The following is a 24,947-nucleotide window of genomic DNA, read 5'->3' as shown; positions in this document are numbered from 1 at the left end:
GTGCAGGCCTTTGGGCTCTGGCAGCCTGTTAAAGCAGCTCCTGCAGAGTTCCCTCCCCTGGCAGCAGGAGCTGAGTTACACAGGAGACACTCTGGCACCCTGCCAGCACTGCCTTTGGAAATGGGTTTATGAAGTGGTTTTTTACTTTTACTGCACAATGAGGATCAGGTGAGAAGTTAATTCAGATCCCTGTTTTACCATAATTGTTGTAAAAACTTGTATAACTTTGTGTCACAAGGATAGTTTTACTCTTTTTGTCAGCTTATGAAAATCTGCTGATGAATGTCCTCCACACCTCCTGCTCTTTCCACTTTGTCCTCAGTAATCTTTGCCCAGTACAAATACATAGCAGGTTTAAAAATGGGAATGCTGTACAGCTCTGTGTGTGCCCAGCTCCTGGAACCCCTCCCCTCTTTGGCAGCCTCCTGTGAGATATTCCTTGTGGGGACAGTGGCTCACAGCAGTTTGGGAACGCAGAACTGAGTATCAGGGCTTGGTTTGTTGTGGGCCTCAGAGCAGATCTGACCTGGGCTGTTCTCTTCTCCATGCAGGGGATTTAGGATTGTCTGGTAAGATGGAATTGGATGTGTTTGTCTGTCCCTGCAGGTCACAGAGCTGCGAGGCCTGGCCACTATCCTGGTGGGGGTGGTGACATGTGACAGCGTCAACTTCTTCACCACCAAGCCCCAGGCGATCATTGTGGATATAACTGAGCTGGGCACCATCAAGCTGCGGCTGGAGGTCCTCTGGAAGTAAGTACAGCCTCAAACAGCAACAGCTAGAAAACATTTGAAATAATGAAAGGCTCCCAGGTGTGTCCCTGAGTTGCATTCAACATTTACCTCTTTCTATCTGAGAGCAGGTGCAGGGTAGAGAACAGCCCCATGCTCCCTCACAGCAACCCCTGGGCCTGATCTGATGGTGGGAGCAGGAAGAGAAAGGGACAGAAGCTGTTCCTATGACCTTTCAGCTCTTCCTTTGGTGTCCCCACAGCTGTGGGACCTCGCCAGTGGCCTTACTAAGCTCTCTGCTCCTCACAATGAGCATTTGATCTAACTCCAAGCAATGTATGTGTGTCTACAAAACATGAAAAATAATCTTAAAGGTGATGAAATGAAACTGGAAGTAGCAGTTTCTGGACACAATGAAAAAAATACACAGCTGAAGTTTTAGGACAGTCATTATTACCAAGACACATTCTGTTAAAAAAGCAGCTTTCCCAAAGACTTGGCACCTTCGTCTGTGTGCTGTGGGTAGTTATGGACACAAGGCTGTTTGTGCACTCCAGGGAAGCTGCTTACAGATGTCCTTTTAAATAGCTGAGCATTGTCACGGTGCCTGTGGTTTGTTAAATTGTTTTATATTTTAAATTTGTAATTTGATTTTTGTAGTGGATTAATGCTGTTATTAAAAGTAAATTCTCACTGTTGCGGACAGTGCACTGGCACTTATTCCTCCCTCCAGATTCACCAGCACAGGGTTTTGAGGTAGTTCTGTTATTTCTGCTTTATGGCACTGTTGTTCCACATTGAGAGAGCCATCTACAACAAATCAAGACTTTTTAACCTGTTTGCATTTGCTGTTGTCCAGGATTACACCAGCCCCTTAGTGAGGTGCCCAGTGAAATGAGGACACTCTCCGCATGTCCCTCTGCATGTGGCTCTCTGCAGCCTTGGCTCTTCCCAGCCCTGCATGGCCCAGAGGCCTTTGAACACCCCTCTGCTGTCAGGCCCTCCCTGAAAGGCCCCAGGCTCCCAGCAGGAAAATCAGAAACAGCTCTGGTTCCATTTCTGGGGCTGGGGAAGGTAAAGCCTTATTGATCCAGTACCATTTTCCGAGTGTCCCTTGCATGTGCAGTGGTCCTTGACACTTGTACCTGCAACTGGGCTGAAAAATGTGTCCCTGCCACAGCACCTGAAAATTATTTTCAAACACAAATCTCTTGAGGTCAGCAAGAAATGAACTCACCTTGGCAGAGTTTTGCCTGCCCCTGTTAATGATGCATTTTCCTCGTGAGAGCTGACCGTGGCCACGGTATATGGAGAATATAGAGTCTGGAAGAAACCACTTCTGCTCCCTTCTTGTGAACCCCCAGCAGTGGCACTGACAGTCCTTCATTCCCTGCTGCTGGATCTACTCCCTTCCTGTCCTCACTGTCAGGAACTTCAGAATTAATCATGCACATAAGCTGTTCTTACAAAAGAACTGGATGAGGAAAACCCCCTCCAATTCTGGGATATTGCACAGTTCCTCATAACCTAAATCCCCAAAGCAAATTGTATTTGGGGCAAAACTCTAGAAAAGTCCCATCCCAGTGCTGCTGACACTCTCTGGCTGCAGTCTCCAGCTCAGAGTGCAGCTTTGGGCTGGCAAGAGGAGCACGTCCGTGGGATTTGGGACAGCATCACACAGCCCTTGGAGCTGGCAGCAGCTGAGCTGGGAGCGGGGCAGTGGTGACTCATTTTCTTTGGGAATTAATCCCCCCTTGGAATTTCTCAGTGCATGAGAGCTCCAGCTCTGTGTCTCTGCTGTGTTTAAGTTTCCTGAGATGCGTTGGGATCCCACCAAGTGGATTCTCCAGAGCATTGCTGTGCAGAGCTGGCCTCTCCTCTCTGACAGTCTGCTGAGGTTGTTTACAGAAAAGAGGAGCTTTGTGGTGATAACTTAGGGTGTTTCTGTTTTCAAAGATAGAGCACTCAAAGTAACAGCTGCTTTTTTCTCTGATTTAAGAATAACTAAACAAATTCATCTGATTTACCCAAAGTTCCATGAGGGGCAAGCTTTCAGTCTAGACCTGCTTTGTGAGAAATCCAAATGTAGCTCTCTCTTCTGCTTCTAAATGTATATTTTCTTTAAATAGGCCTCTGGTCTTCTGGGCTCAAACAAAAGTGCCTTCAGCTCCTTTATAGATTGTGCCATGAGGAGTGTGAATGAGCTTGGGGCCGTTGCAGAACGGCTTTGTTGGCCAGTTTGGCAAAAGGCTTTGGGGTTTTTGCCAACCTAAACAACAGTCTGAATTCTGTCTCACATGCAGGATAAAGAGAGGGCTGTATTCTCTTTTCAGAACTCCAGTAGTGCCCTGCACTGGGATCCAGGGGGCACCATCCAGTCAGAACCACTCTGGTGACTGCTTTGAGCAGTGCTGGCCTGGCTCACAAGGGTTCCTGGAGCAGGAGCACAAAACCTTAAGGCAGAGTAAAAAAGAAAGTCTGGCTTTTATTTTGGGATGCATACCTACTGCCAGTCTTGCTCTTAGAGATGCAAGCTTAGGTGAAGAGGCAGTTCCTCCTGCAGGATCTTCGATGATCCACTGGTGCATCTCTGTGCTCTCACAGCTGGTGCTGAGCCAAGCTGGATAACCTGGAGCCTGGTGCTTGTTGGGCTGGAAAGGGTGGGTGGGACCCAACAACCACCTCTCTGCTGAATTGCATGGGCATTTTCCCCTGGGCTGAGTGGGTGAAAGAAAAATCTCATCATTAACAGTGAGTCCAGTCCACTTGACTAGAATTGGCTTTTTCTTGTATTAATGTAAGCCTGGATTCACAGGCTGAGCAGTGGAATTCAGGCAGGGAATTCTATCTGCCCATCTGGTCTGGGGGAATTGAATCCATGGAGTGGCTGGACAGGAGGGGAGTGATTAGGGCACAGAATGGAGACAGCAAAGATGATCAGATGTGGGTCACTTTGGATTTTTTTTTTAAATGGAGTTTTTCTCTCCTGAAAAGCTGTGGCTGGATAATCCTGTGCAGGCATGTGGATGTTGGCTGGGGAACATGGACAGGAAATGTGGAGCCACCATTTCTCTCAGTACAGCCACCCCCCATTAAAGTAATTGCTCCAGAATTTAAGGTTAAACAATGACATTCCTGCATAGTTTTTACCTATGGAGAGGTTTTATGTCAATGATTTCAGGAAGTGACTAAACAAACTGAGGAAAAGCCAGTGACAATTAAAGGCAATAGTCTGCTTGCAAAGTCTGGTGCATGACAGATCCCAGCTATGGGTTGCCTCAAACTCCAGCCTGTGTCTGGGGAGAGCCCACTCCATTTGACTGACTTCCTCTGTTTTTTCCCTGGAATATCCACTACTGGGTTCTGTCTGCGCCAGAACGCTGGGAGAGATGGATTCATGGAGCTGTCCCAGTGTGATGGTTTGTTTGCTGGAGAAATGTGGAGGGAGATGATGGATTGTGCCCAAGGAGCTCAGAGCCAAGAGAAAATAGAAGCTCCAGAGCAGACCCCATTCCTGCTTTGCCCCTCTGCTCTGCTCTCCCAGTCATTCCTTGCAGGACCAGGAGCATGTGCTTGTCTGCAGCCAGCTGAAGAGCTGCATTTTGCTGGAGGCTCTTAGGAATTGCCAAAGGGGCAAAGCAGATGTTGTTTGTTCTTGTTCCTTTCCTAGAAGTGTCATTTTGCATTACTGCATCATTGTATTAAAAGCTAAAAATGAAAAAATCTGAGGAATGGATCCCTGTGCCTTTTGTTAAGAATGCCATGGGTAGGAGTAATTTGCTTTCATCAGTAAACACAGCAGGCTTTGGCTAAAAGGCTCTTGCTGTCAGAAACCCAATTTATTTCTGCCCATGAGTCAGTGCAGATGGTTGTTCGTGTGGCTCTGAGGAATGGGGCTGTGATGGAGCCCAGCTGGGTGACACTGGCTAATTCAGCCAATTAACCTGGTTTGGGGAGCTCCAGAGCATTCTGTCTGCTCAGGAAGAACACAGAGTGCTGCACTGCAGGATGCTCTGCAGAACTGTCCCTGTGCAACACGAGAAGCCAGAGAGAGTTGGGACTCTGCTCTTCAACTTTTGCTAGAGAGCAGAAATTCATTTCCCTGCAATTGATTAGTCCTTGTTATCACTTAGATCTCCTGCAATGTACAGCTGAATGCAGCTGACTTTATCCTGCTCCTTGGTTGTTGTATTCATATCACTGAGGCTGCAGATTTGTTGCAAACAATTCACTTTTTTCAAAATGCCAATACTCAAGTGGAAAAACAAACTTTCTTTTGGTGCCACAAGGAAACCCAGCAAGGAACAAAAAGTAACACATATAAAAACCAAACTTGCTTTACTTAACTTGAAATGTGTTCTCCCTCTCCTGGTTAGCTGAGTTGTATCCCAGGGGATCATTCATCCGAGTTTCCGTGGCTGCTTTGCAAAGAAGTTGAGAAACTAATGGCTGTGCTGAAGTAGGTAATTAGGAAGTCTCTGGAGCAGCACTTGACAAACTCTTGCAGACCTAAGCCAGTGTCCTCTGGGGCTGTAACTGGCTCATCCCTACCTGTATGAACCACAGAACTTGCCAAGTGGCACTGCACAGGCTTCCTCTGCCAGCCAAAGGAATTGTTTATTAATAGGTGAAGGATAATGAGGTTTTTTATTGGTTTTTCCAGGTGGTGTGTGCTCTGCAAGAGGGAAATTGGCAGTTCTGTTTTATTATTTGTGTTGTATTTCCTTCCTCTATGGTTTTGTGCCTGTCACTGCTCAGTGCCAGGCCAGCACCAGTGTCAGAGGACAGAGCACCTCAACCTTTGGGACCACTGGACTCCTCTTCCAAAGACTCTGGCACAGGTTTCTGTCTAAAGGGTGCTGAGAATTCTGTGTACAAACCACAGCCTTCTTGCCTGTGTCTTTCTCTGCTGGAGAAATCAAAGATACTAGTCAGAGAGGCAGTTTCTGTTTCCTTTTATTCCGTGTGTTGCTGACTAAACGTCCCAGTTCAAACCCTACCAGCAGATAAACACCTCTGTGCTCTCTGCCCTCACTGACACTTGGGCCTTTGTTTTCTGCTGCAGCCCCTTCGACACAGAGAACCTGTTTCTGTCACCTGGAAGTACTGCCAAGTTTTCTGTGGGTAGCAGGAAGAGCTCGTTGTACAACTGGACCCCCCCAAACACCCCCAGCTTCAGAGAGAGATATTACCTGGTGAGTTCATGGGGGAGAGCAAAGGGTAAAGCACAGACCCAGGGCTTGGTTTTTGGGCTAGATTAGACTGTTTAGGAGCACACCCAGCAATGTGAAAGCAGCACTCTGGGGCCTTTGCAGTTTATTTTGGAGCTTTGTTAAGTTTTTCTTTTAACCCCTATTCTTCTGCGTTCTAGTTTAGATTTTGTAAAACATTTTAAAAACCCCCAACAAAACTCTGCTCAGCAGCTGGAATGGTGGGGATGTGGGTGTCTGCTCCAGTAATCTGTGGTGGGCATCAAACTGGGAACCAGGAAAGCAGAGTCCCCTCTCCTAGGTGGGATCTTGGTCTTTCCAGCTGTCTCCAGGCTCACTTGGGGATCTCTTTTCAGTCTGTTTTGCAGCAGAGGCAGAGCCCAGGGGATGGAGGTGAGGAAGGCCAGCCTCCCAGCATTCTGAGCTACTTGGCTGCCTGTGAGTTTGATGTCCCTGGGAGGAACAAGCCACACAACCCGGCGGAGACGAGCGAGGGAGATTCGTTCAGCTCGGAGGATCAGAAAGGGGCAGAATCCAGAAGTACAACTCCAGCCCTGGATCACAGGATGTTGCCACTGGTGATAATTCAAGAGACTGGAGCAGAAGAGCTGCAGCATCCTCTCCCGGATCACACCACTCTGGACATCCTGAAGAAGACTCCATGTGTGGATGGATTCCCAAGTAGCCCCTCCACTTTTCCAAGCCGTCACAAAGGCAGGAGAGACTCTTTCAGCCAGGCCCGGAATCGCCGTCTGGCAGAGCAGGAAAACATGAGCCAGAAAAGCTGGAATGCTGCAAATGACCTCAAACCAGATGGACGTGCAAAGTCAATCGACAAGACTCTCCAGGAAGTGTTGAATTTGCTGAAATCGCGTGGCGAGGGGCAAGCCCAGCTGCAGAAACTGGAATGCCAGGTTTCGTCTGTGAGGGATAAATTGAAGGTAGGGTTGTGTTTTGCTCTCGGGAGGCGGTGCAGCTCTCCCTGTTAGCCCTGAAGGAGCTCCGTGCCGCTGCGGTCGGGTTGATTCGGGGCTGCAGCGGTGGCCCCCAGCCGGGGAGTTTGGCCACCAGAGGTCAGGCGGGGCTCGGGAAAGGCGGCGGAGCGCAGGAGCCGCCCGGGGCCGGGCGAGGGGGACGGCATCGGCAGAGAACTGCGGTCCTGCTGGAAACTCCGGGCTGAGCAGAACCTGGGCTGCGTGTCAGGGCCTCAGCATTTAGGTCTGCTTCGAATCTGTGGCTGTTTTTCAAGCCTGGTGTAGCTCGAGGTGACTGCAGCAGCTCGTCAAAGCCCGTGTGTCCGGGCTCCCCCGGCTCCTGCAGGCGGGCCAGGCTGTCTGACAAGTCAGAGGGGCTGGAAGCACTTCTTTCCTTAGAGGAAAGGTCCTGGAGAAGAGCAGGCAGGGGCTGTGCTGCAGGTTTGGGAGCAGGAACACGAGGGCTGGGGAGGGAATCCAGGCTGGAGTAAGAACTGATGATAACACGACTGCCCTGGCCTCCTGCTCCAGTGAAACCCCTGGAAAAACAGAACTTAAAACCTAAACCAAGTAGTCTCAAAGCAGCCTTTCCAGGGGGGACAAAGGTATAGGCCCCATGAAATCCACTATTGATATGAAGCTCTTGGATGCTGTGCTGGAATGCAACAGCCCCCTGAGATTGGTGCTTTGAGCTGTGAAACAGGGAATGAGTGGAAACTGTGTTAGTGACAGAGGATGCAGAGAACATCAGCTCTCACCAGCCTTACCAGGCATGGAGATAAAATGGAATCCACAGAGACTGAAATATTAACACATATTTTGAATTTAACTGCCAACATTATTTTGGGGTCAGAGTGCTGCACCGAGAGCAGACTACCCTGATGTGTTAAGAATGAAATCAGAAAAACAAAGTGATTTTTTTATTACTAATGATTTCAAAACCAGCAAAGAACAACTGCAAAATGGCTTGCTAACTATAAATTACAGCATTTCTGCTTATATTTCATTAACAGCTAAAGACACTTCATAAACATTCCTCTATGGAGAGTTTAATGGTGGAGACAGTGCTGGAGAGTTTTGACTTCTTGAATGCTGACTGCAGTGCTGACGAGCTGTCCTTGTTTGGGAGCATAAGGACAGGCAGTGTCAGGTATGTGCTGCAGCACCTCGTGGGACAGGCAAAGGGGGTCCCAGAACAGCCACACTTGGCTGGGAAACAGCTGTGGTATCAAATCCAGCACAGAAAGGTGTCCCCATGTTTTTAAAAAGGGTTATAAAATGCAATTAAAGGAAATGCTGCTTTCTGTTCAAAACCACCTGGTTTCTTTCGCATCTTCCTGTTGAGACAGTACATCTTCAATTCTATTTAGTGATAAGACTTCTAACTCCTTTTTCCCCTCATCTCACCAGCACATACAATGACAATGTGCTCCAGTCCCTGAGCTGTGACACGAGACCAGAAGCACGAGATGTAACTACTGGTGATGACAACCTAGACATGCTGTTGATAACACACCTGAGGCTGTGCAAAGGTCTGCTGCAGGTACAGAGCAGCCTGGGGGTTTCCAGGGCACTGGCTGTCAATGCTGATTCTGATTACAGGAGAAGTTAATATGTTTTGTTTGTTTTATAATGGCACAGAGACTCAGAATGGAAATTGGGTACAAAAAATGCATTGTACATGTGTGTCCACACAGAATTTGTCATACAAACTCTGCTGCCTCTTTTCAGCCTCTGGGTTTTGCTGAAGCTCTAAGCAATACCTTTGTGCCCAAAGCAGGCTGCAAATGCACAGGCTTGGCTTGGGTAATGTTTAATGAATGAAAAACTGCTACTACAGGGAGCAGGTGTTTGATGGGCAAGGGGCCTTCTGAGAGCAGCTGGGGTTTTCTTGCTGGTCTTAAAAGTTGGATTCTAAGAAACAAATCCTCATTTATCTGGAGCTTGCTCCTGCCCTTGTTTCAGCTCCTGAGTTATGTCTGTTGCATTTCAGAAACTGAGGGCACCAAATGTAGCCCAGGTTGTCCAGGAGAGCATTTTGGAGGAAGTGTCAGAGCAGACGCGAGTCCTGGGGGATGTCCTGGATCTGTCTGTCGAGAAAAGTGAGTACCTGCCTTACTCCAAGGCATGCAGAGGTGGGAGAGGTGCACCCCTGATGTGTCTGCTTGAGCCTCCCCAGACCCAGAGAGTTTCATTCTAAATTCCTTGCAAACATTTACATCATCCAAGCAGCTCTTTAAATCTTGATTCTTAGAAAAAACAGGGCTCGTTCTTTGGTTCGTTTTTTCTTCTGCACAGAAGGAAAATATTTGGAGAAGTTTGTCTCAAAGAAAGAGTAGCTGAACTGGTCTTAAACAGGGATGTTGTAGATGGTGGAGTTTGCAGTCAAAGAGCAGCAGAGCAGCCTTAATAAAATCCTCTTTTATATCTGTGCTTTTCCTTGGCAAGCAAACAGCCCCAATTCTGTGCCCACTTGCAGGAACAGATTGGTGGGCACAGAATTCTATCTCAGGTCTTCCCACTACTAAATTCTTCCCTTGGCTGTTGGACATGAGAAAATGATAAAGCACAATGAGATGCTTGGAAGGCTTTTGTTCTCATCTTGGTGAATACAGCAGCAAGAATGCAAATTTTAGTTGGAAGCATTTGCTGCCAGATTTTATCCTGGAGGATGTGAGAATAAACTGTTCCCTGGAGCAGAGCTGCAAAGGGTCTGGTACCGTGTGGGAGTCTGAAATGCAGGAGCTCATGTCTGGAGGTGAAAGTGAGGAGTCAAGGGTCCAAATGGGGAACCACAGGGTGTTGCTTCACGTGCCCTTGTGAAGGGTTTGAGAGCACCCTGAGGTCAGAGCTCTGCCCTGGGCAAGGAACACGAGGCAGGATCCCGAAAACCCTTGGCAGTGGCACCTCCTTGGCTGACAGAAGGGCAACCACTTAAACTCCCAGAAAGTTTTTCTGGAACTGACTCAGATGCTGGGATAAAATGAAAAATAAGAGGCAGAAGAGCTGCTGATGGCAGTTCAGGAGCTCAGCCCAAGCATGGTGACATCAGTGCTTGCAGGTGTGAACATTTGGGCAGTAAATGTCCCATTTTGAACAAAACCATCTCTAATGCAAATGCAAGTTAATACTGTCCCATGTCCAGATAGGCCATCTGCTGCCTAATTTCTCATGTAAAATCCCAAATCTGCTAGAGCTCACTGACTTTTTAAAATGTTGGGTTTCAGTTATTCAGAAGACTAAAACGAAGAAGCAGTATCTGAAAATCTGGAGTGATCTTGCAGAGCCCGGCAGCAGCATCTTGGTGACCTCAGCAGAAAGGTTCCGCCATGCACTGAAATACACAATGATGCTCAAAGTGAAGGAGAAGTACCCCAGCCACCTGGAGACAGGTACCACATGAGCACAAGACCACGCTGACCTCATTTCAGTGCAGTGCTGAAAATTGTCCTTGTGCATTTAAAAAACCCCAAACCTCTCACTTGTTTTCAGCAGCTTCCATGTAACCAACCTACTGTCTTCTCTTTGTCCTACTCCCTGTTCCCTGCAGTGCTGCAGAGGCTGCTGGAGCAGATCCTCACCTGTGATGGGTTGCTCCCCTCTCCCTGTTTCCAAACGGAACCGGTTACTTTGTTCCAGTTCTATCGTTACCTGGAGAGACACCACATTGCCAGCCTGGAGAAGCACCTGGCAAAGCTCGCTAAAGAAGGTAACGGCAGCGCTTGGCTCCTCCTGGCAGGGCTGGTGCCCTCCAGCTTCCTGCTCAAGATACAACTCCAGAGCAGGAAACAGCCCAGCCCTTGCACTGACAATTTGTTTCAATTTTATTTCCTCTTATGACCATGTAGTTTTCATCAGAACAGGAAAAACGTTAGACTCCCATATCTGACCATGTGCAAATAAACCTCGTGTGAAGGTTGGGCTTATCTTAAGTGCTCTGAAAAGTGGGTTCTGGGATATTCTGAAGCTAAAGCAGATGCAAAGTCAGGAGCAGCCTTCAGCTGGATCCAAGGACTGAGTGCAGCCTGTGGCTTTGGTTCACTATTGCAGCTGGACTCAGACACAGAAAAGAGCAATAAAACTGCAGAGGTTACTAATGTGCGTTTTGCAGCCTGAGGCAGCCAGTGCCTCACTGGAGTCTTGTCCAACATGTGAAAGTACTTCAAAACTTCCTCTGTATTAGAAAAGAATTATTTTAAAATAGTCCTGGTATTGGCTGCATCTTCAAGCTTGTATTGGATGCAGAGGACTCCTGGAGGGGCACTAAGAGCCTGAGCATTGCTCTGCTGTCCCAGCCTGGGCACGGGGACGGTGGCAGGGGCAGGGGCAGAAGGCAGGGCCGGCAAAGGGTGGCTGTCCCGCTCTGCTTCCTGCCACGCTCGGGTCGTCACCGGCCGGGAGAACAGCGTGTGGCCAAGGGCACCGGGCTGGGAGGGTTCGTGTTCCTCGCTGAGGCGTTTCCTTTGGGTGAGGCTGGGTCCTTTCCCTGCAGTGATGCTGATCGAGGAGCTGCAGTGCCCCGGGAGGCTGAAGACGCTGAAGAAGCTGAAGGGGAAGAGGCTGAGCAGGCTGCAGCCGCTGCCGCGGACGCTGCGGCTGCTCGGGCTGCTGCAGCTGGACGAGAACCACCGAGTGAGCAAAGCGGCCACGGCGTGCCTGGCCCGGGCCGCCGGCAGCGGGAGCCTCCGGGCCCGGGTGAGCGCGGGGACCCCGGGAGCGGCCCCGGGAGCGGCACTGCCTCCCTGCCCTCGCCCTAGCTGGGAACGAGCCCTAAACACGGCGGTGCCCCAGTGATTTGTCTCTGCCTCTGCTCCGTTTCACGGGGGTAAAACCGCTCCTGTCGCTCGGATTTGGGTGCTCGATTACACTTCCGACTTTCTGTTTTACTGTCCTCTTTGCTCATTCAGGCTGTCTTGTTTTACACCGATGTTTTATCTGACTGTGACGCAAGACTCCAGCAGGCTTCGTGTCTGGCTCTGAAGAACCTCAGGGTGAGCGCTCCCAGCTCTGCTGCTGCTGGGCCAAGGCAGGGATGCGAAGTGTGTCCAGCTGGGTTCGGAGCTGGGAGGGGTTACTGCGACTGGGCATCACCGAATTCTTTGGCTGCCAAGGTTCCAAACTTATTAATGCCATTATTCCCACAGCAGCAGGAGAGGGAGCTGTGGGCACCTGGGAGGGTTTGGTCAGCCAGGCACAGCACAAGCAATGTGTGAACGCCTGTGGTATTGCCAGCGGTGAAGGACAAAAGGCAGTGTCTGACTGGGGACATCCAGCACGTGGAAAAATGAGCAAGATTTATGTATCAGTCAGTTCTAAACATTTACCTGTAGGAATCTGAAGTTAAATCAGGGGGTATTTTTAACAATAGCTGTTTAGAGTCAGAAAACAAAAGTACTTTTTGCATTGCTATTATAAGAAACAGCACAGATTTAAACCTTCCCAACAGCCCTAAGCTGTAACAGGTTTGCACACAAAGTGAACTGATGTCTACAAACAGGGACCCACACAACAGCAAATCAGGGCCTTAAAGTCGATTTGCAAAGCACCTACTGGGATTAACCCTTTCAGTGACAGTCCTGGTTGGGTGGTACTGATAAAATGGTCCCACTACAGTGACCTGTACCCTGGAACTTTTGCATGCCCTAAACCAGGAGAGAAGGTAACAGAGGGGAGATCATGTCAGGAAATGTAACTGCAACCCAGTATGTTGGGGAAGAGAGGGGTCCTGGTGGAATCTGGATGTCAGAGGAGATGAGAGTTGGTGCAGCTGTGTTGCTTTGTAAAAATGTCCATCACACTGCTAAAAAGCTGCTAAGGCAAATTTTTCTTTTCTCCAACAGGCTGTGGAGAGCATTGAGCAGGTTGCCCACTTGTGCCAGTCTGAAACAGAGGAAGTCAGGAATGCAGCCAGGGAAGCCACACTGTCCTTTGGTAAGGCTTTTGTACAGCTTTAAAATGGTCTGAAAGAGTCATGTGAAATAGTGCAGGACCAGGAGGGGCCTCAAGTTCAGCCTGAACACATCCAGGACAAGGGAAATATGTCATGAACAGCTGTTTCATACCATGGAGATAAACTTTACATCACATATAACAGCCAAGGCCCCCCGTTGAAGTTTATAGAACCAGACCAAGGAGATCCTGAAGGATTAAGTGCTTTAGGAACCACTGAACCTTTTGAAAAGGTCGTAGATAAGGACTGAAGGTTTTATGCTGGTTCATTACTTGTTATTTCACTGGAATCCAAGTAGATTGACAGTGGAGGTGACCTGATAAAATGTCAGTGCTCCCCATCTCCTACTGCCCAGTATTTGTGCTTCTCCTGAGGGCTCAACAGGAGGAATGCTGCCAGAGGATGACCAGGTCATGCAGGAGACAATCATTTCCCTGTTCTGTTGTCCCAAACCCTACCTGGATCCATGCTTAGTTCTGGGGATCTCCAGCCTTGCCCCACAGAAGCACTCAGGCTCACGAGCATGACAAGTTTTCCAGCTGTGCTGCTCCGAACTGTTACTCATGGAAATAGTTGCAGGAGGCCTGATTTTCCATGGTGGCTTCTAGCAGGTTTTGGAAAACTATTCCCTGAGGGATGTGTGTGTCACTATTGAGTCCTTCCTTCCAAGCAAGGCCACGCCAGGAGTGTCCCCAGAGGGCCGTGTTCCTCAGGGGCTTCCTGCCTCTCCCTCAGCAGGGGCTGTTTTCTCTCTTCACAGGGGAAAGAGGCCGACAAGCCTTTGAGAAGATGGACAGGATCTGCTGTGAACTCAGAGAAACAGCTCAGGAGGCTGAGATTGAAATCACAGTGTTTTAGTAGTGGAATATGAGGAGCTGGATCCCATTGTCCTCACAGCCACACGGGTACCTGAGGGTTTGGTTCTGTCCAGTTTCCTTCTGTTCTGTCCCTGCTGCCTCCTGCCCCAGGACAGGTTTATTTCCAGAGGGGACAGTTTGTGGTCTCCATGATGCAGCCTGGAATGTATTTTCTCACTGTCTCTCAGCATATGATGAAATAACAAGTGCTGGACAGATGAAAACTGTGGATCCAGGTTTTAACTGGTGTTAAAATCTCCATCTTGCTGGAATTAGCTGCCCCCACTCCAACTCTGTCCAATATGATCTATTTTCCCAGGAAGAGTTTTATTAATCTGGCATTCCCCAAGGAGAGAAATGATCACTCTCCAACAGTCCATCAACTGCCCTGCCACCAGAACAAATCCCACAGCATTGCTCTGTGGTTTCCTTGGACAATTTAGTTGCAGAAGGAAAATCTGGTACTCTCTGAGTCACGTTCTTTAGGATTGCTGCTGCTCAGGCCAGGTCCAGCAGGGCCTGACAGGGCTCTGTAAGAGGTGTCAGTGCTCAGCAGCAGGGGCTGCAGGGGATTTGCCCGTGCAGGTCTGACTAAGGGAGGGGGGCAGGTTTGCTTTTTTAAAATTGTATTCAGTCATAGACCAAGACTTCTCCTCCTCATCCACCATGGTCAGGCTCATCCCCCAGCCCTGGCTGGCAGGGTGCCCACAGGGAGCAGCCTGGCTTCAGGTGCAATACTTGAAAGGGTTGGGCTTGTGTGTACATATTTTTATATATATATATACATAAAACTTTTCTATTTGGTATTTATTTGTTGGATTTCATACTGTTTTCTAAAGTTCTAATAAACCATCTGAGACAAGTTCTTGGGAGTGTTTCCTACTGCTGTGCTTGCAGTCCTAGGGACAGATAAGAGGCACTAAACCCTCAAAGGACAGGGCCCTGTCCTGTTCTCCTCAGGTGAACTCTCCCCTCCAGTGTAGCTTTCCTTAGAAACACAAACCAAAGGTAAGTACTGGAATTCAAACACCAGGATGTGCTGGCTGCTGCTGCAGCAAACAGGGTCAGCACCAGCTCCTGCCTGTCCTCAGCTCCTGCAGAAACCCACCAGGGTGCTTGAGTTCCTGCACTTCTCACCCTTAAAATTTAGCTGCTTAACGTGAAAGACCAGAAGAGGGAAATGGAAGTGGTAGGGAGAGCTGGGGTCCTTGTCTCACTCTTTTACTGGTCCTCTGCCTCCAAGGAAGTTCTTACAGTAACATTTAAAACCCTTTATGACCTCCCCCCGCACTGGCCCCCATGGGCATGTGGGTCAAGCAGGAGCCCATGGATCCAGCCAGAAGCAATACCACACTTGTGTGAGTTCTTTAAAAAAAGAGTTTTATTGTTACAACTAAAATGAGAACTGAAAACTTGTATGGGAGATTGAAAAACTGTACAGTTATACTCTAACCTGGGAGGCCCAGCAGCGGCTTACACAAAAGACAAGATACCTGAAACTGTATTATACCAAAACATTCAGCTTTTTTGTTGAGTTTTTACATTTTTTTATAAAAGTTTATTCTATGGCAATCTGTAAAAAAAGAAAGACCTGATGAGTAAATATTTGCTTAAGGCAGATAGCAGAGCAGCTCACTAACTTTCTAACGAGTCTAACATGGATGTTTGTCCATTTCCAAGAACAGGTTACCCAACACCCCACTGTGCTACGGTATATACACCCCCCAACTACCACAGACAGTACAGGACAGCAAACAAAATGGGCACAGCTCAGGATTCCCAGCCCTGCCCACACCTCCCTGGGCTCGGGGCACAGTCACTGTGTCCTGGGGCAGGGTCAGAGCTGGGCCTGGAACACAGGAAAGAAACAGGCAGGAAGAGGATGCTCAAAGTTCTTCTGTCAGCTGCAGGAACTTTGTCTGGGTAGAATCCTTTGCAATTGAATAACTCTGTATTCAAAGGAAGGATCCTTTGTTTTCCTGCCATACCTAAGATTTAAAATATTCCCTCTTGGGAACATGGCCAGAGGTGGGTTGGGTTTGTTTCTTTCCCAAGGTGTCCCAGTGCCAGGGGAGGTGTGGAAGGGCTGCCTGAACTCTCTGGAATGTCTGTATTACACTCACTCAGCTGAAAGGAACATGCTACCACCGGGCACACGGAGCACACGGGATCCCACGGGAAGTCATGCCAAGGATTAGGCGAGTACACGGGCTCTGATAAACACCAATCAGTCCAGTGCTGAACAGAGAGACTCAGCAACACCCTCTGAACCACAGCCACTAAGGATCAGGTCATGCAAATATCATTTGGGCACATCAGGAAGCAGGAATATAAGTTCTGTCACCTTTCAAGCACGTGGTGTTTCATCGGGACACCGCAGACTTCACATGCACTTTAATACAAAGGGGTACAAATGGTGCCTCAGGGCAGGGTCCTGCCCACGCTGCAGAGAACAGTGGGGACAAAGCAATCACAGAATGTATCTTAAATACACAGATGAGCCATTATATATTACCATTTTTCTATACTCATTTTTCCTGTTTCCAATAATATAACTAAATATTGACTGATTACAACATTCCTCCTTTCAAGTACTGGTCTGACCAACAGTCTCACAGGTAAAGGATTGATTCCCAGTACTACCTGAGGATTTATTATTGTACTCTTGAAAAGCCCTTGATGCAAGCTTAACAAAACACAAAATAGAAGTAACTCCCACCCCCACCCACCCCTTCACCTACTCACCCACTGAAGGAAGAGCTACACCTACAGCCAGCTTGGCAAAAATAAATATGGAGTGGAGGGACTCCCCTGGGCTCCTCCACAGCGAGGGCTGCACTGAGGGCTGGTTAAGTGCTATAAATCTAGAAAGACTTTAGAAATAAAAAAAATCAGTAACACTGCTGCAGATCAGCTGTCACGGGGCAGTTCAGTCACTACAACTCCCAGGAGTGAGTTTGCTCCTGTCTGCACCATGACACAAGCAAAGAAATCTTTGCTATTATTGTTTCAACTATTAATAATTTGGTACTGCCCAGAGGAACAGCACTGGCTGCTTGGTGCAATGCTGCCTTCCAGTCCCAGTCCTCCCCCCACACCCCAATCCTCCCTTACGAGCACTTTCCCCCCGGAGCCCTGGCTGCTGTGGGATCCCACGGGGCTGAGCCGTGTCTGCCCCCCAACTGCAGCCAGGACTGGAATCTTTGCTTTGAGCAACGCTGGCATCATAAGCCAAGGGATTTGTTCAGAGCCCAGCACGGCTCCTGCTGGGCTGTTCTGGCTCAGGGAAGCTGCCCCAGCAGGGATTGCTCTGGATTTCCCCAACGCTTCCCTGCTCAGAGCCCCTCGCCAGGGCCACGCTGGGCCTGAGGGAGCAGCTGCAGAGTGAAACTGCATTTTACATTCCAAATGCTGAGGTTTAAGGACTGGTCCTGCCACGGGCCATGGGCATGGCCCCACTGCTGGTGGACATGGTTTGGTTGAATTTCCCTTCCTGTTTCTCTCCCTCCCCTCGACCTCTCCCAACCCAGAATATAAAAGTAAAAACAGCTTTAGAAAGGATGGTGCAATGTAAAGAGGCATATGTGCAAGTAGAGTGCAACAAAAGTCAATGAGGAGATACACTTAGTAAAGAGAAAAAAAAAAAAAATCAAAGAGCTGGACATGTTGGGATACCCTGAGCAAATGCAGAAGCCTGGTTCTATCAACACAAGTAAAACAATCAGCTCTTTAGGAACAGTTATGCCAAGATTAAATATATCAATACCACAGGCACTGCCCACAACTCAGTCTTTAAAGATGAAGCAAGTTAAAAAAAAAAAAAAACAAAAAACAAACCAAAAACCAACCACAAACACACCTCCCCTTCCAAAAGTTTACATTCTTCAGGTATGTGGGTTTCTTTTTCTTTTTTTGGGAATTTGTCAATGTAAGTCATGTATTTGGTTACAACACTTGGAGAGTACAAGCAAGTTTCACTTGTGCCCAGTTTTTCTGAAACAAAAGAAAATGAACTGGCTTTTAAAAAAAGGCTAAAAACAACAATGTGTTGTAATTCTATTAGTTAGTTTAAAAAAAAAAAAAAAAAAAAAGGAAAACAGACTATTTGGCATTTTCTCTGCTCACTCCTGAATATTTCAAGGCCCTGAGATTACAATATTATGTTCTTGGGACCACAGGGCTGGATAAAACCCTAGTGCATCAATTCTCTCGTTAAGCCCTACCCAAAGTTCTGGCCTTTCCCCCTAAATCTACCTGCTCTGAGCCAAGGCTGCCCTGCCTCGAGTGGCTCCGAGGAGCTGAGCACAAGCCGGGAGGGGCTCCCGCGGCGGCTCCTGGGCACTGGTCAATGGAAACACACCCTGTAGCAGAGATAAGCTCCTGCTGTGAGGAAAGTGAACATGCAGATATTCACTAGGAAGGGCTTCCAAGTTGCCACCACGTTCTCATCCTCCTCCTCCGAGTTTTCCTTCACGGACTCTTCCTGGTGGGGCGAGAGCCGCGGGTTCTCACCAACAGTTCTCCTCCGGGGTTCAGTGTCGTGACTAGTGCTGAGGACAGAGGAAGGGACACTCAGGGCTGGGTAGGAACAAATATTCCATGCTGGATTGGCCAGGGAGAAGAGGAGCCATGCAGGTGCTCCAAGGGCAGGGAACACTACAGAGTTGGAAATCTCTTGGAGCTGCAGCAGCCACCAAACACAGCCTGTCTCCAGTTAGGACACATCTGGCTGTTCAACAGGGGTTTAGGAAGAGCTTGGGAGGATTCCGTGCCCTTTGAAGAATAACCACCACCTGCTTTTATTGGTCATCACAAATCTGCACCAAGACAGGCAGTGAACAAACCCAACTCACATCTACATGCAGTCAGGGGAACACCAAAGCTCTAAAATCGAGCACCGGCCCAGAAAGCCAGAGAGGGATGGAATGTGGCTGCTCGTTCAGCCCTAGCTCCCAAAGAACATCTCAAGGTGGAACTGAGCATCGCCTCCCCTTTCCCACTCCCTCCAGAGCCCAGTTCTCAGGGGGCAGCGAGTGCTTTACCTGTCTGTGCTCAGGGGCACAGCTGATCGGGCTCTGCCGTCCAGAACCGCCTCCTCCACGCTGCTCACTGAGCACCTGATCTCCTCCTCCACTGCCTGGTGCTTGGGGAAGAGCTCCGGGTGCTCGTGCATCCTCCCGTTGTGCATCTCTGAGGTTCTCTTTGGGGGCCTGGGAGGTGGGGGGGTGTGTTCAGGGGGTGGCTCCAGGTCTTCATTGGAGAGCTCTTTCCACTGCTCCTTCAGGGAAGAACAAGCCCTGTTAAGCTTTTCTCTTATGTAAGCTGCTCTAACTTTAAACTTTACCGTGGCAGAATCTTTATACTCCACATTTTAATTAATTCTTAAAGTGGCTCTTCATTTTAATTTAAAAAAAGGCAAGAAAAACACAAGAACTCCAAGCCCAAGCTACATCCAATACACAAAACGTATTGGCCATAAAAGCAAGAAATTCCCATCTGCTTCTAAAAAACCTAAGCAGCACAAAATAAGATCTATTTTGCTAGAGTTCTGCTTACCATAAAAAAAAACCCTGATTAATTTAATCATGACACTTAAACTTCAGGCATCTTAGAAAACTTGTACTGTCTGAAATGCCAGGGGAGGCTGATGCAGCAGCTCCACCCCAGTCACTGTGCTGGAAAGCACAGGAGGCACCTGCTACATCACAGGTACTTTTGGAAATAAATAAAATACAGCACTTTAGGTTGTGACAGATTGTAAAGCACTGTACCTAAAAGCCACATAACATAAACATGTACTGAAGCTGAAGCAAGCACCACATTTGAAGCTTCTTTCCATCCTGTTCCTTCCACCCACTTGCTGCAGTTCCCTGGGAGCTGGCAGGAGCACTCACTTGCACTGAAGCATCTCCCATGATGAATTTTGCCCCTTCAATAACAGCTAAGTAGGAGAACCGGAGCTGATCTGCAGTCTGGATGAGCCCCATCCTGTACTTCCTCATTTCCAAGAGAACCTGCTTAACGTCCACAGAAGAAGGATCTTTCCGTTTGTCCATCTGCAGATAAAAATGTGAAACATGTTTTCTGCTCTGATGAGGTTCACTACAATGACTCACTTTGTGGTAAGGCCTTCACACCACCCTCCACATTACAGAACGAATGAACTCACATACAATTGGTATCAGCAGCTCTTTACTGGGTCTCCAAAAACACACAGGGGAAAACACTGGGCCTCAAAAATGCTGCTTTCCCTGAAGGCAAAGCCTGTCTTTGTGAATCACTCTGAAAACTGGAGACTTTTCTTCCCCAAACTCAAAATGGCCACTTAGGAACGAGACCTGCCTTCAATACACTCCCAAAACAGCAGAGTAAAACAACAGGAAATCACAGGGAACCCCTCCAGCCCCTGCTCCAGCTCCTTTAAGGCTGCACCAAAGGTCCCCTGAAGGTGCCTGTGCAGGAGAGGTGGCCCTGCAGGTGGCCCTTACCAGCAGCAGACAGGTGTCCACCAGGCAGAAGGTGCCCGACCTCCCGATGCCAGCGCTGCAGTGCACCACGACCGGGCCGTGCCCGGGGCTCAGCGAGCCCGACTCCCGCACCTTGAACAGGAAATTCAGGAACGAGGCCGGCGACTCTGGGACCCCAAAGTCGGGCCAGGTGGTGTAGTGAAAGTGCAGAATCTCCCGAGTTTCCTGGGTCTGCAAAAACAGGGTTTGGGAACAGTTTTAGTTTGGATACACCAGTCAGAAGGACTGACTTGAATTCCAAGGACAAAGTTTCAGGGAGTCTCAGGGAGTTTTTATAGCTGCACAGCCAAGAAACTAATTACAAGTAATTGTCTCTTGTTGTGAAGGTCTCCATTGGGACCAAAGGGAATTGGGTAAGTAAATTTACTTATTTACAATTTAGTTATTTCAGTGCAGTTCAGAAGCCTGTGTCACTCTGGGTGTGGCTGAGACATGAAACCGCCTGGAGTGTCCCCAGGTACGTCTCAGAAATATCCAAGAGTTTCATTTCCATGACATCTCATGCAGAATCATCAAATCTAGACCAATTCTTGACCACCAATTTCAAGCCCTTGTTGGTGTGGAGATGAACTTCACCCCAAGGAGAACAAGGGCTGGGACTGGATGAGATCCTGTACTCACGGTCAGGTTTTCCAATTCCAGCTGTCGTACTGTGTAGTAGGATTTTATATCTTCAGATATCAATGTTAATTTCAAGTTTGTATCTTCAAAAAACATTTCTTTCTCCTCCTTCCGTGGCCAGTACTGTGCACACTTTATCTAAAACCAAGCAGGAGACACATAAATATCATTACCTCCTTCTGACTGAATTGCCATTTTCTTATTAAGGTCTCCCAGAGAGATGAGTTCTGCAAAGACTGCTGCATGCCAGGACCTTAATGAGCCAATCTATCTGTGTACAGTGAGAACAACTCCAGACCCCTTGGTTAGCAGCAGAGACTTCCATTTATGTGGAGTCATGTTGTGTTTGTGCCCTGTTTTAGCCAAATTAATGCGAAATTAAGACCCACAATTACAAACCAAGTGATTTTCTGCCTGCACCAGGTATTCAATTCAGTTCACCAGGTATTCAATTCCAGGCATAATTTCTTAGACAAAACTTACAGTCATCCCATCCCATTCTTTGGGTTGGTTTTACTTGGGTTTTTTATTACAGAAAACCATAAATGTGATGAACACATAGCAAGAACTGGGTGAGTACTTACAGATCCCTTTTCCATCACTCTGTTCAACATGACAACACCACGGCTTTTCTGTTCCCAAACCATCTCCCAAAAGTGACCACAAGTATTTGGCAAAGGTCCCTGCAGAGACAGAATCCCCAGAAATAAGCATTATTTTTTGCAAATGTCAGTGCACTCTTCCCCAATAACAGTCTCTGCACAAGGCAATAGATTTAAACAACTAACAAGCAACTTCTCATTTAAAACCGTAAAAAAATGCAGTGAGACAGCTGTAAGTTTCATGTTATGAATTTACCCATGAAAGCATGGTTAATCTTCTCCACCCATACATAAGAGGGAGAGAGACACAGTCTCGTTTGTGAGAACGGACCTGGGAGTGAAAAATGCTGCATTTTCTCAGGAAAGGTATACAAAGGTCATGGGGAAATAAACCCCCCTCAATAAAAGCAGAAATAACATCTGTGTCCAGCTACCCTGCAATACCTCATCCTTATTTATGATACTTGAAAATTACTTGACTAAATGATAAACATCCAAAAGACTGAAATGATGCCCAATCAGTAACAAATTCCATGGTTTTCCAGAATCTTCAAGGATGTGCTCTGGGACTGAATGAAATGGTAACTCCTTTTAAAGACCACTGTCTATTCCCAAAGTACATTTCCTTGTAACTTCCTATTTCTGCTATGTTCCTCTGCTATTCTCTACTCAAAGCTATTGCTCTGAAGTTTGGGTTTGCCGTCCATCCACTCCTGTGCTCAAACAGAGCAGCAGGTCCTCAGAAAGAACAACTAGATTTAAATAAAGCCACTCAAACCCAGTAAACTCTGGCTCAGGACAGGTAACCAGTACCAGTCAGCTGCACATGTGACTATTCCACATACAGTTCCCTGCTGTGATCAACCCTCCTGCCCTGAGTAAGGGGAGTAAGAGCTGTGTTCAAAGGACCACTTTCACATTGAACACTGCACTGCCCATTTCTTCCTGAGAAGATTTATCTTTATTCTTTAGAAACAGGAAGGAAGAGCTGTCACTTGAAAATATTAATCCCAGGTTACCTTTATCTAAAGTGTGGGAGGAAGGGGTAAAAAAAAGGCCAAGATTAGTCTCCAGGGCTTCAGGACAAACAAGAACCCTGGCACAGTTGCTGGCTCTCAGAATAAGACAACAGGGTATCTGGGTACTTTTAAATTTGTTATACAGATAGGTGTGGAATTGACAGATTCAGGGAAAAGCAGTGACTTTCATACACACACAGACATTTATAGGCACTTAAGTAACTTTACAATAAAAAAAACCCAAACAGAAAACCCATGAAAAACAACTCCAGCCACCATAAGATTTTTATTATCCACTGCCAGCAATTACCTGGGTAAGGATGTAGCTCCTTTGGGCCTCTTCCATTTTTATCAAACTAGCATTGATATAGTCATTGTCACCTTGGTTTAGCTTAATTCGACTGTGATCAACTGCAGCATAATTAGAAAACACTGGTTAATGTATATGCAACACAGCACAATCCAGGCACATCCTCATCAGATGTGAGGGTCAGAAAGCTGAGCTGTCCTGATGAATAAAAAGAGCTCAATCCCAGACAGGGCAGGGCTCACTGGGGCTGGGGACTCTGGAGTACAGCACAGGTACTGCAAGAACAGCAGAGCAGTGAGCACAGCTCACACTTCACCTTCCAAGAACACATTGCAAGAGTGAAACATTTGCATCTGAAATAATCCCCACTGCAATTTGCAAACCAGATCACACTGACCTATTTATACAGTTATCAAGTTGGTGGTTTTAAATAAATCTAATTACACAACTGCTTATCTTTTGCAGCTTAAACATTCAAATCCAGCTTGTTCAAGGTTGTTAAAGGTTTGTCTAAACATATACTGGGCAAATAGGACAGACACCTTTCATTTTTATAGACATTTAGCTACTGTTCCCAACCCAACCGCCCTTTAATGTACAGAAAAAATGATCAAAATTCAATAAATACAACAAATGCAAATTCTTTGCTCTTTTGTTAGTCACTTGCTCGACTTGGGACTAAAACCAAACCACCAACTAAAAAAACTCCATACATAGAAGGGTTCCCACATTTTTCAAGAAAGCAAACAGACTGGAAGCAGGATTATCTACAGGCAAGAAGGAATTTGTTATTCACAATCTCAAATATTAGAACTGCTTACTAAAGCAAACTGTGTGCAACATTACTGCTCTGCTCAACTGCCCCAAAGGCTTCAGTAACTTTTAAGCACCAAGGCAGAAGTTCTCTGCCACAGAGCAGCACTCTGGCCTGGGCCAGCGCCCGCTGAGTGCAGGAGTGCTGCACCCCCAGGGGACACATGGCCCAGGACTGGCACCATCCTGTGCAGAGAGGGCTGCTCAGAGACCCCCTGGGAGCTCCCTGCAGTGCCAGACACATTAAATATCATTTCTGACCGTGTGACTGCAGCCCTGTCGCTGCTGCAGCCCAAAGCCCTGGATGCCAGGCGTGGGCAGCGACTGGCCCTGGCCCTGGGATCACAGGAGGAGAGCCAGGCTGCACCAGCACAGTGAGCTGGGCTCGTACAGGACCCGTGCTCAGACAGGCATTCCCCCAGCACAGGGGACACAGCCATTTCAAAATCCCAGCTCTGGCCTAGGAGCATCACCTTTGCTCTTTCTCTGTTCCAACGAGCTTATGAGCTTAGCTTTATCTCTGGCAGTCAGAGCTCTGTGCCAGACTGCTCCCCAGCTCCCAGAAGGGGCACTGCTGCCACCTGTGCTGCCTGGCAGGATGCTCTGCTAGCTGAGAACACTGCACAGAAACCACCCCTGCGATTTTAGAAATGCTACTTCAGCCACCTTTCTTCTCTAGCAGAACTCAAAGGTAAGGCAAGTTAGTTTCTTCAGATTTCTGCCCACAAATACAGACTCTACTGTATGCTGCTCTAGTATAATCCTATGGATATAAAAGCATCCTGTGACATCAATCTCACAAATAAATAAATATATTAACAAGGAGAATTGTCTTGGATGCTTATCCACCTGACAGAATCTTGTCCTTACAAAGAACATTTAGCTGTTAGAAGTCATTAGAGGTCAACAGTCCTATAAACAATGGAAAAGAAAGTGTACTTACAGGGGCTGACATCTCTGTACCTATTTCTGTTTTTGTTTCTGGGATGTTTGGCCACTTTACACGGAAAATCACTGGCTTCATGCCTGATGTCCTGAAACCAAAAAAACCCAAAACTGTTAGGTATGAATACATCTAATTTCATCCCATTAGCTATTTTAAGACAAATACCCATTTGACTTCACATCTTCATGTGAGAGAATTCTGGATAGAAAGCACTTTGGGCCTCAAATTAAGAATTGAGTTTAAATTTATCAGAATACAATACTAACATTACTTATTAAAATATCATTAGTTTGCATAATAAAGTAGCAGAACATTCATCAGCCATTATGCCTTTCAGCTCGTGAAGGAGCAGGGTCTCTGCCCCAAAGTACTTCCATATAAACTGCT

At 47.5% G+C, this 24,947-nt stretch overlaps 2 protein-coding genes across 8 annotated transcripts in view; one reads left to right on the top strand and one right to left on the bottom strand.

The window, feature by feature from the left end:
* RIPOR3 (RIPOR family member 3) overlaps positions 1-14,584 on the top strand; it is a 42,010-nt gene extending 27,426 nt beyond the window's left edge. For all 7 annotated transcript variants that reach the window (XM_042044787.1, XM_042044774.1, XM_042044781.1 and 4 more), the window contains 12 exons: positions 607-752; positions 5,797-5,926; positions 6,298-6,882; positions 7,929-8,065; positions 8,326-8,458; positions 8,909-9,017; positions 10,143-10,307; positions 10,466-10,624; positions 11,408-11,610; positions 11,823-11,906; positions 12,756-12,846; positions 13,626-14,584. In XM_042044787.1, the coding sequence (XP_041900721.1) occupies positions 607-752; positions 5,797-5,926; positions 6,298-6,882; positions 7,929-8,065; positions 8,326-8,458; positions 8,909-9,017; positions 10,143-10,307; positions 10,466-10,624; positions 11,408-11,610; positions 11,823-11,906; positions 12,756-12,846; positions 13,626-13,723 (2,040 nt within the window). In that variant the 3' untranslated portion in view covers positions 13,724-14,584. The remainder of the gene's footprint in view (positions 1-606; positions 753-5,796; positions 5,927-6,297; positions 6,883-7,928; positions 8,066-8,325; positions 8,459-8,908; positions 9,018-10,142; positions 10,308-10,465; positions 10,625-11,407; positions 11,611-11,822; positions 11,907-12,755; positions 12,847-13,625) is intronic.
* Positions 14,585-15,081: 497 nt separating this feature from the next.
* On the bottom strand, positions 15,082-24,668 carry PTPN1 (protein tyrosine phosphatase non-receptor type 1). The gene is made up of 8 exons (XM_042044761.1): positions 24,558-24,668; positions 22,802-22,902; positions 21,455-21,553; positions 20,871-21,008; positions 20,211-20,420; positions 19,617-19,778; positions 18,765-19,000; positions 15,082-18,272 (listed from the first exon to the last, which is right to left on the bottom strand). Exons 2-8 carry the CDS (start codon positions 22,835-22,837, stop codon positions 18,068-18,070), a joined length of 1,086 nt encoding a protein of 361 aa, XP_041900695.1. The 5' UTR covers positions 22,838-22,902; positions 24,558-24,668; the 3' UTR covers positions 15,082-18,067.
* Positions 24,669-24,947: the final 279 nt, after the last annotated feature.

The sequence above is a fragment of the Corvus kubaryi genome, unplaced genomic scaffold (genome assembly GCF_017639235.1).
Source record: "Corvus kubaryi isolate FWS band 111438036 unplaced genomic scaffold, C.kubaryi_AGA036_p1.0 134, whole genome shotgun sequence".
NCBI lineage: Eukaryota > Metazoa > Chordata > Aves > Passeriformes > Corvidae > Corvus > Corvus kubaryi.
This window is presented reverse-complemented; position numbering and strand designations above follow the sequence as displayed.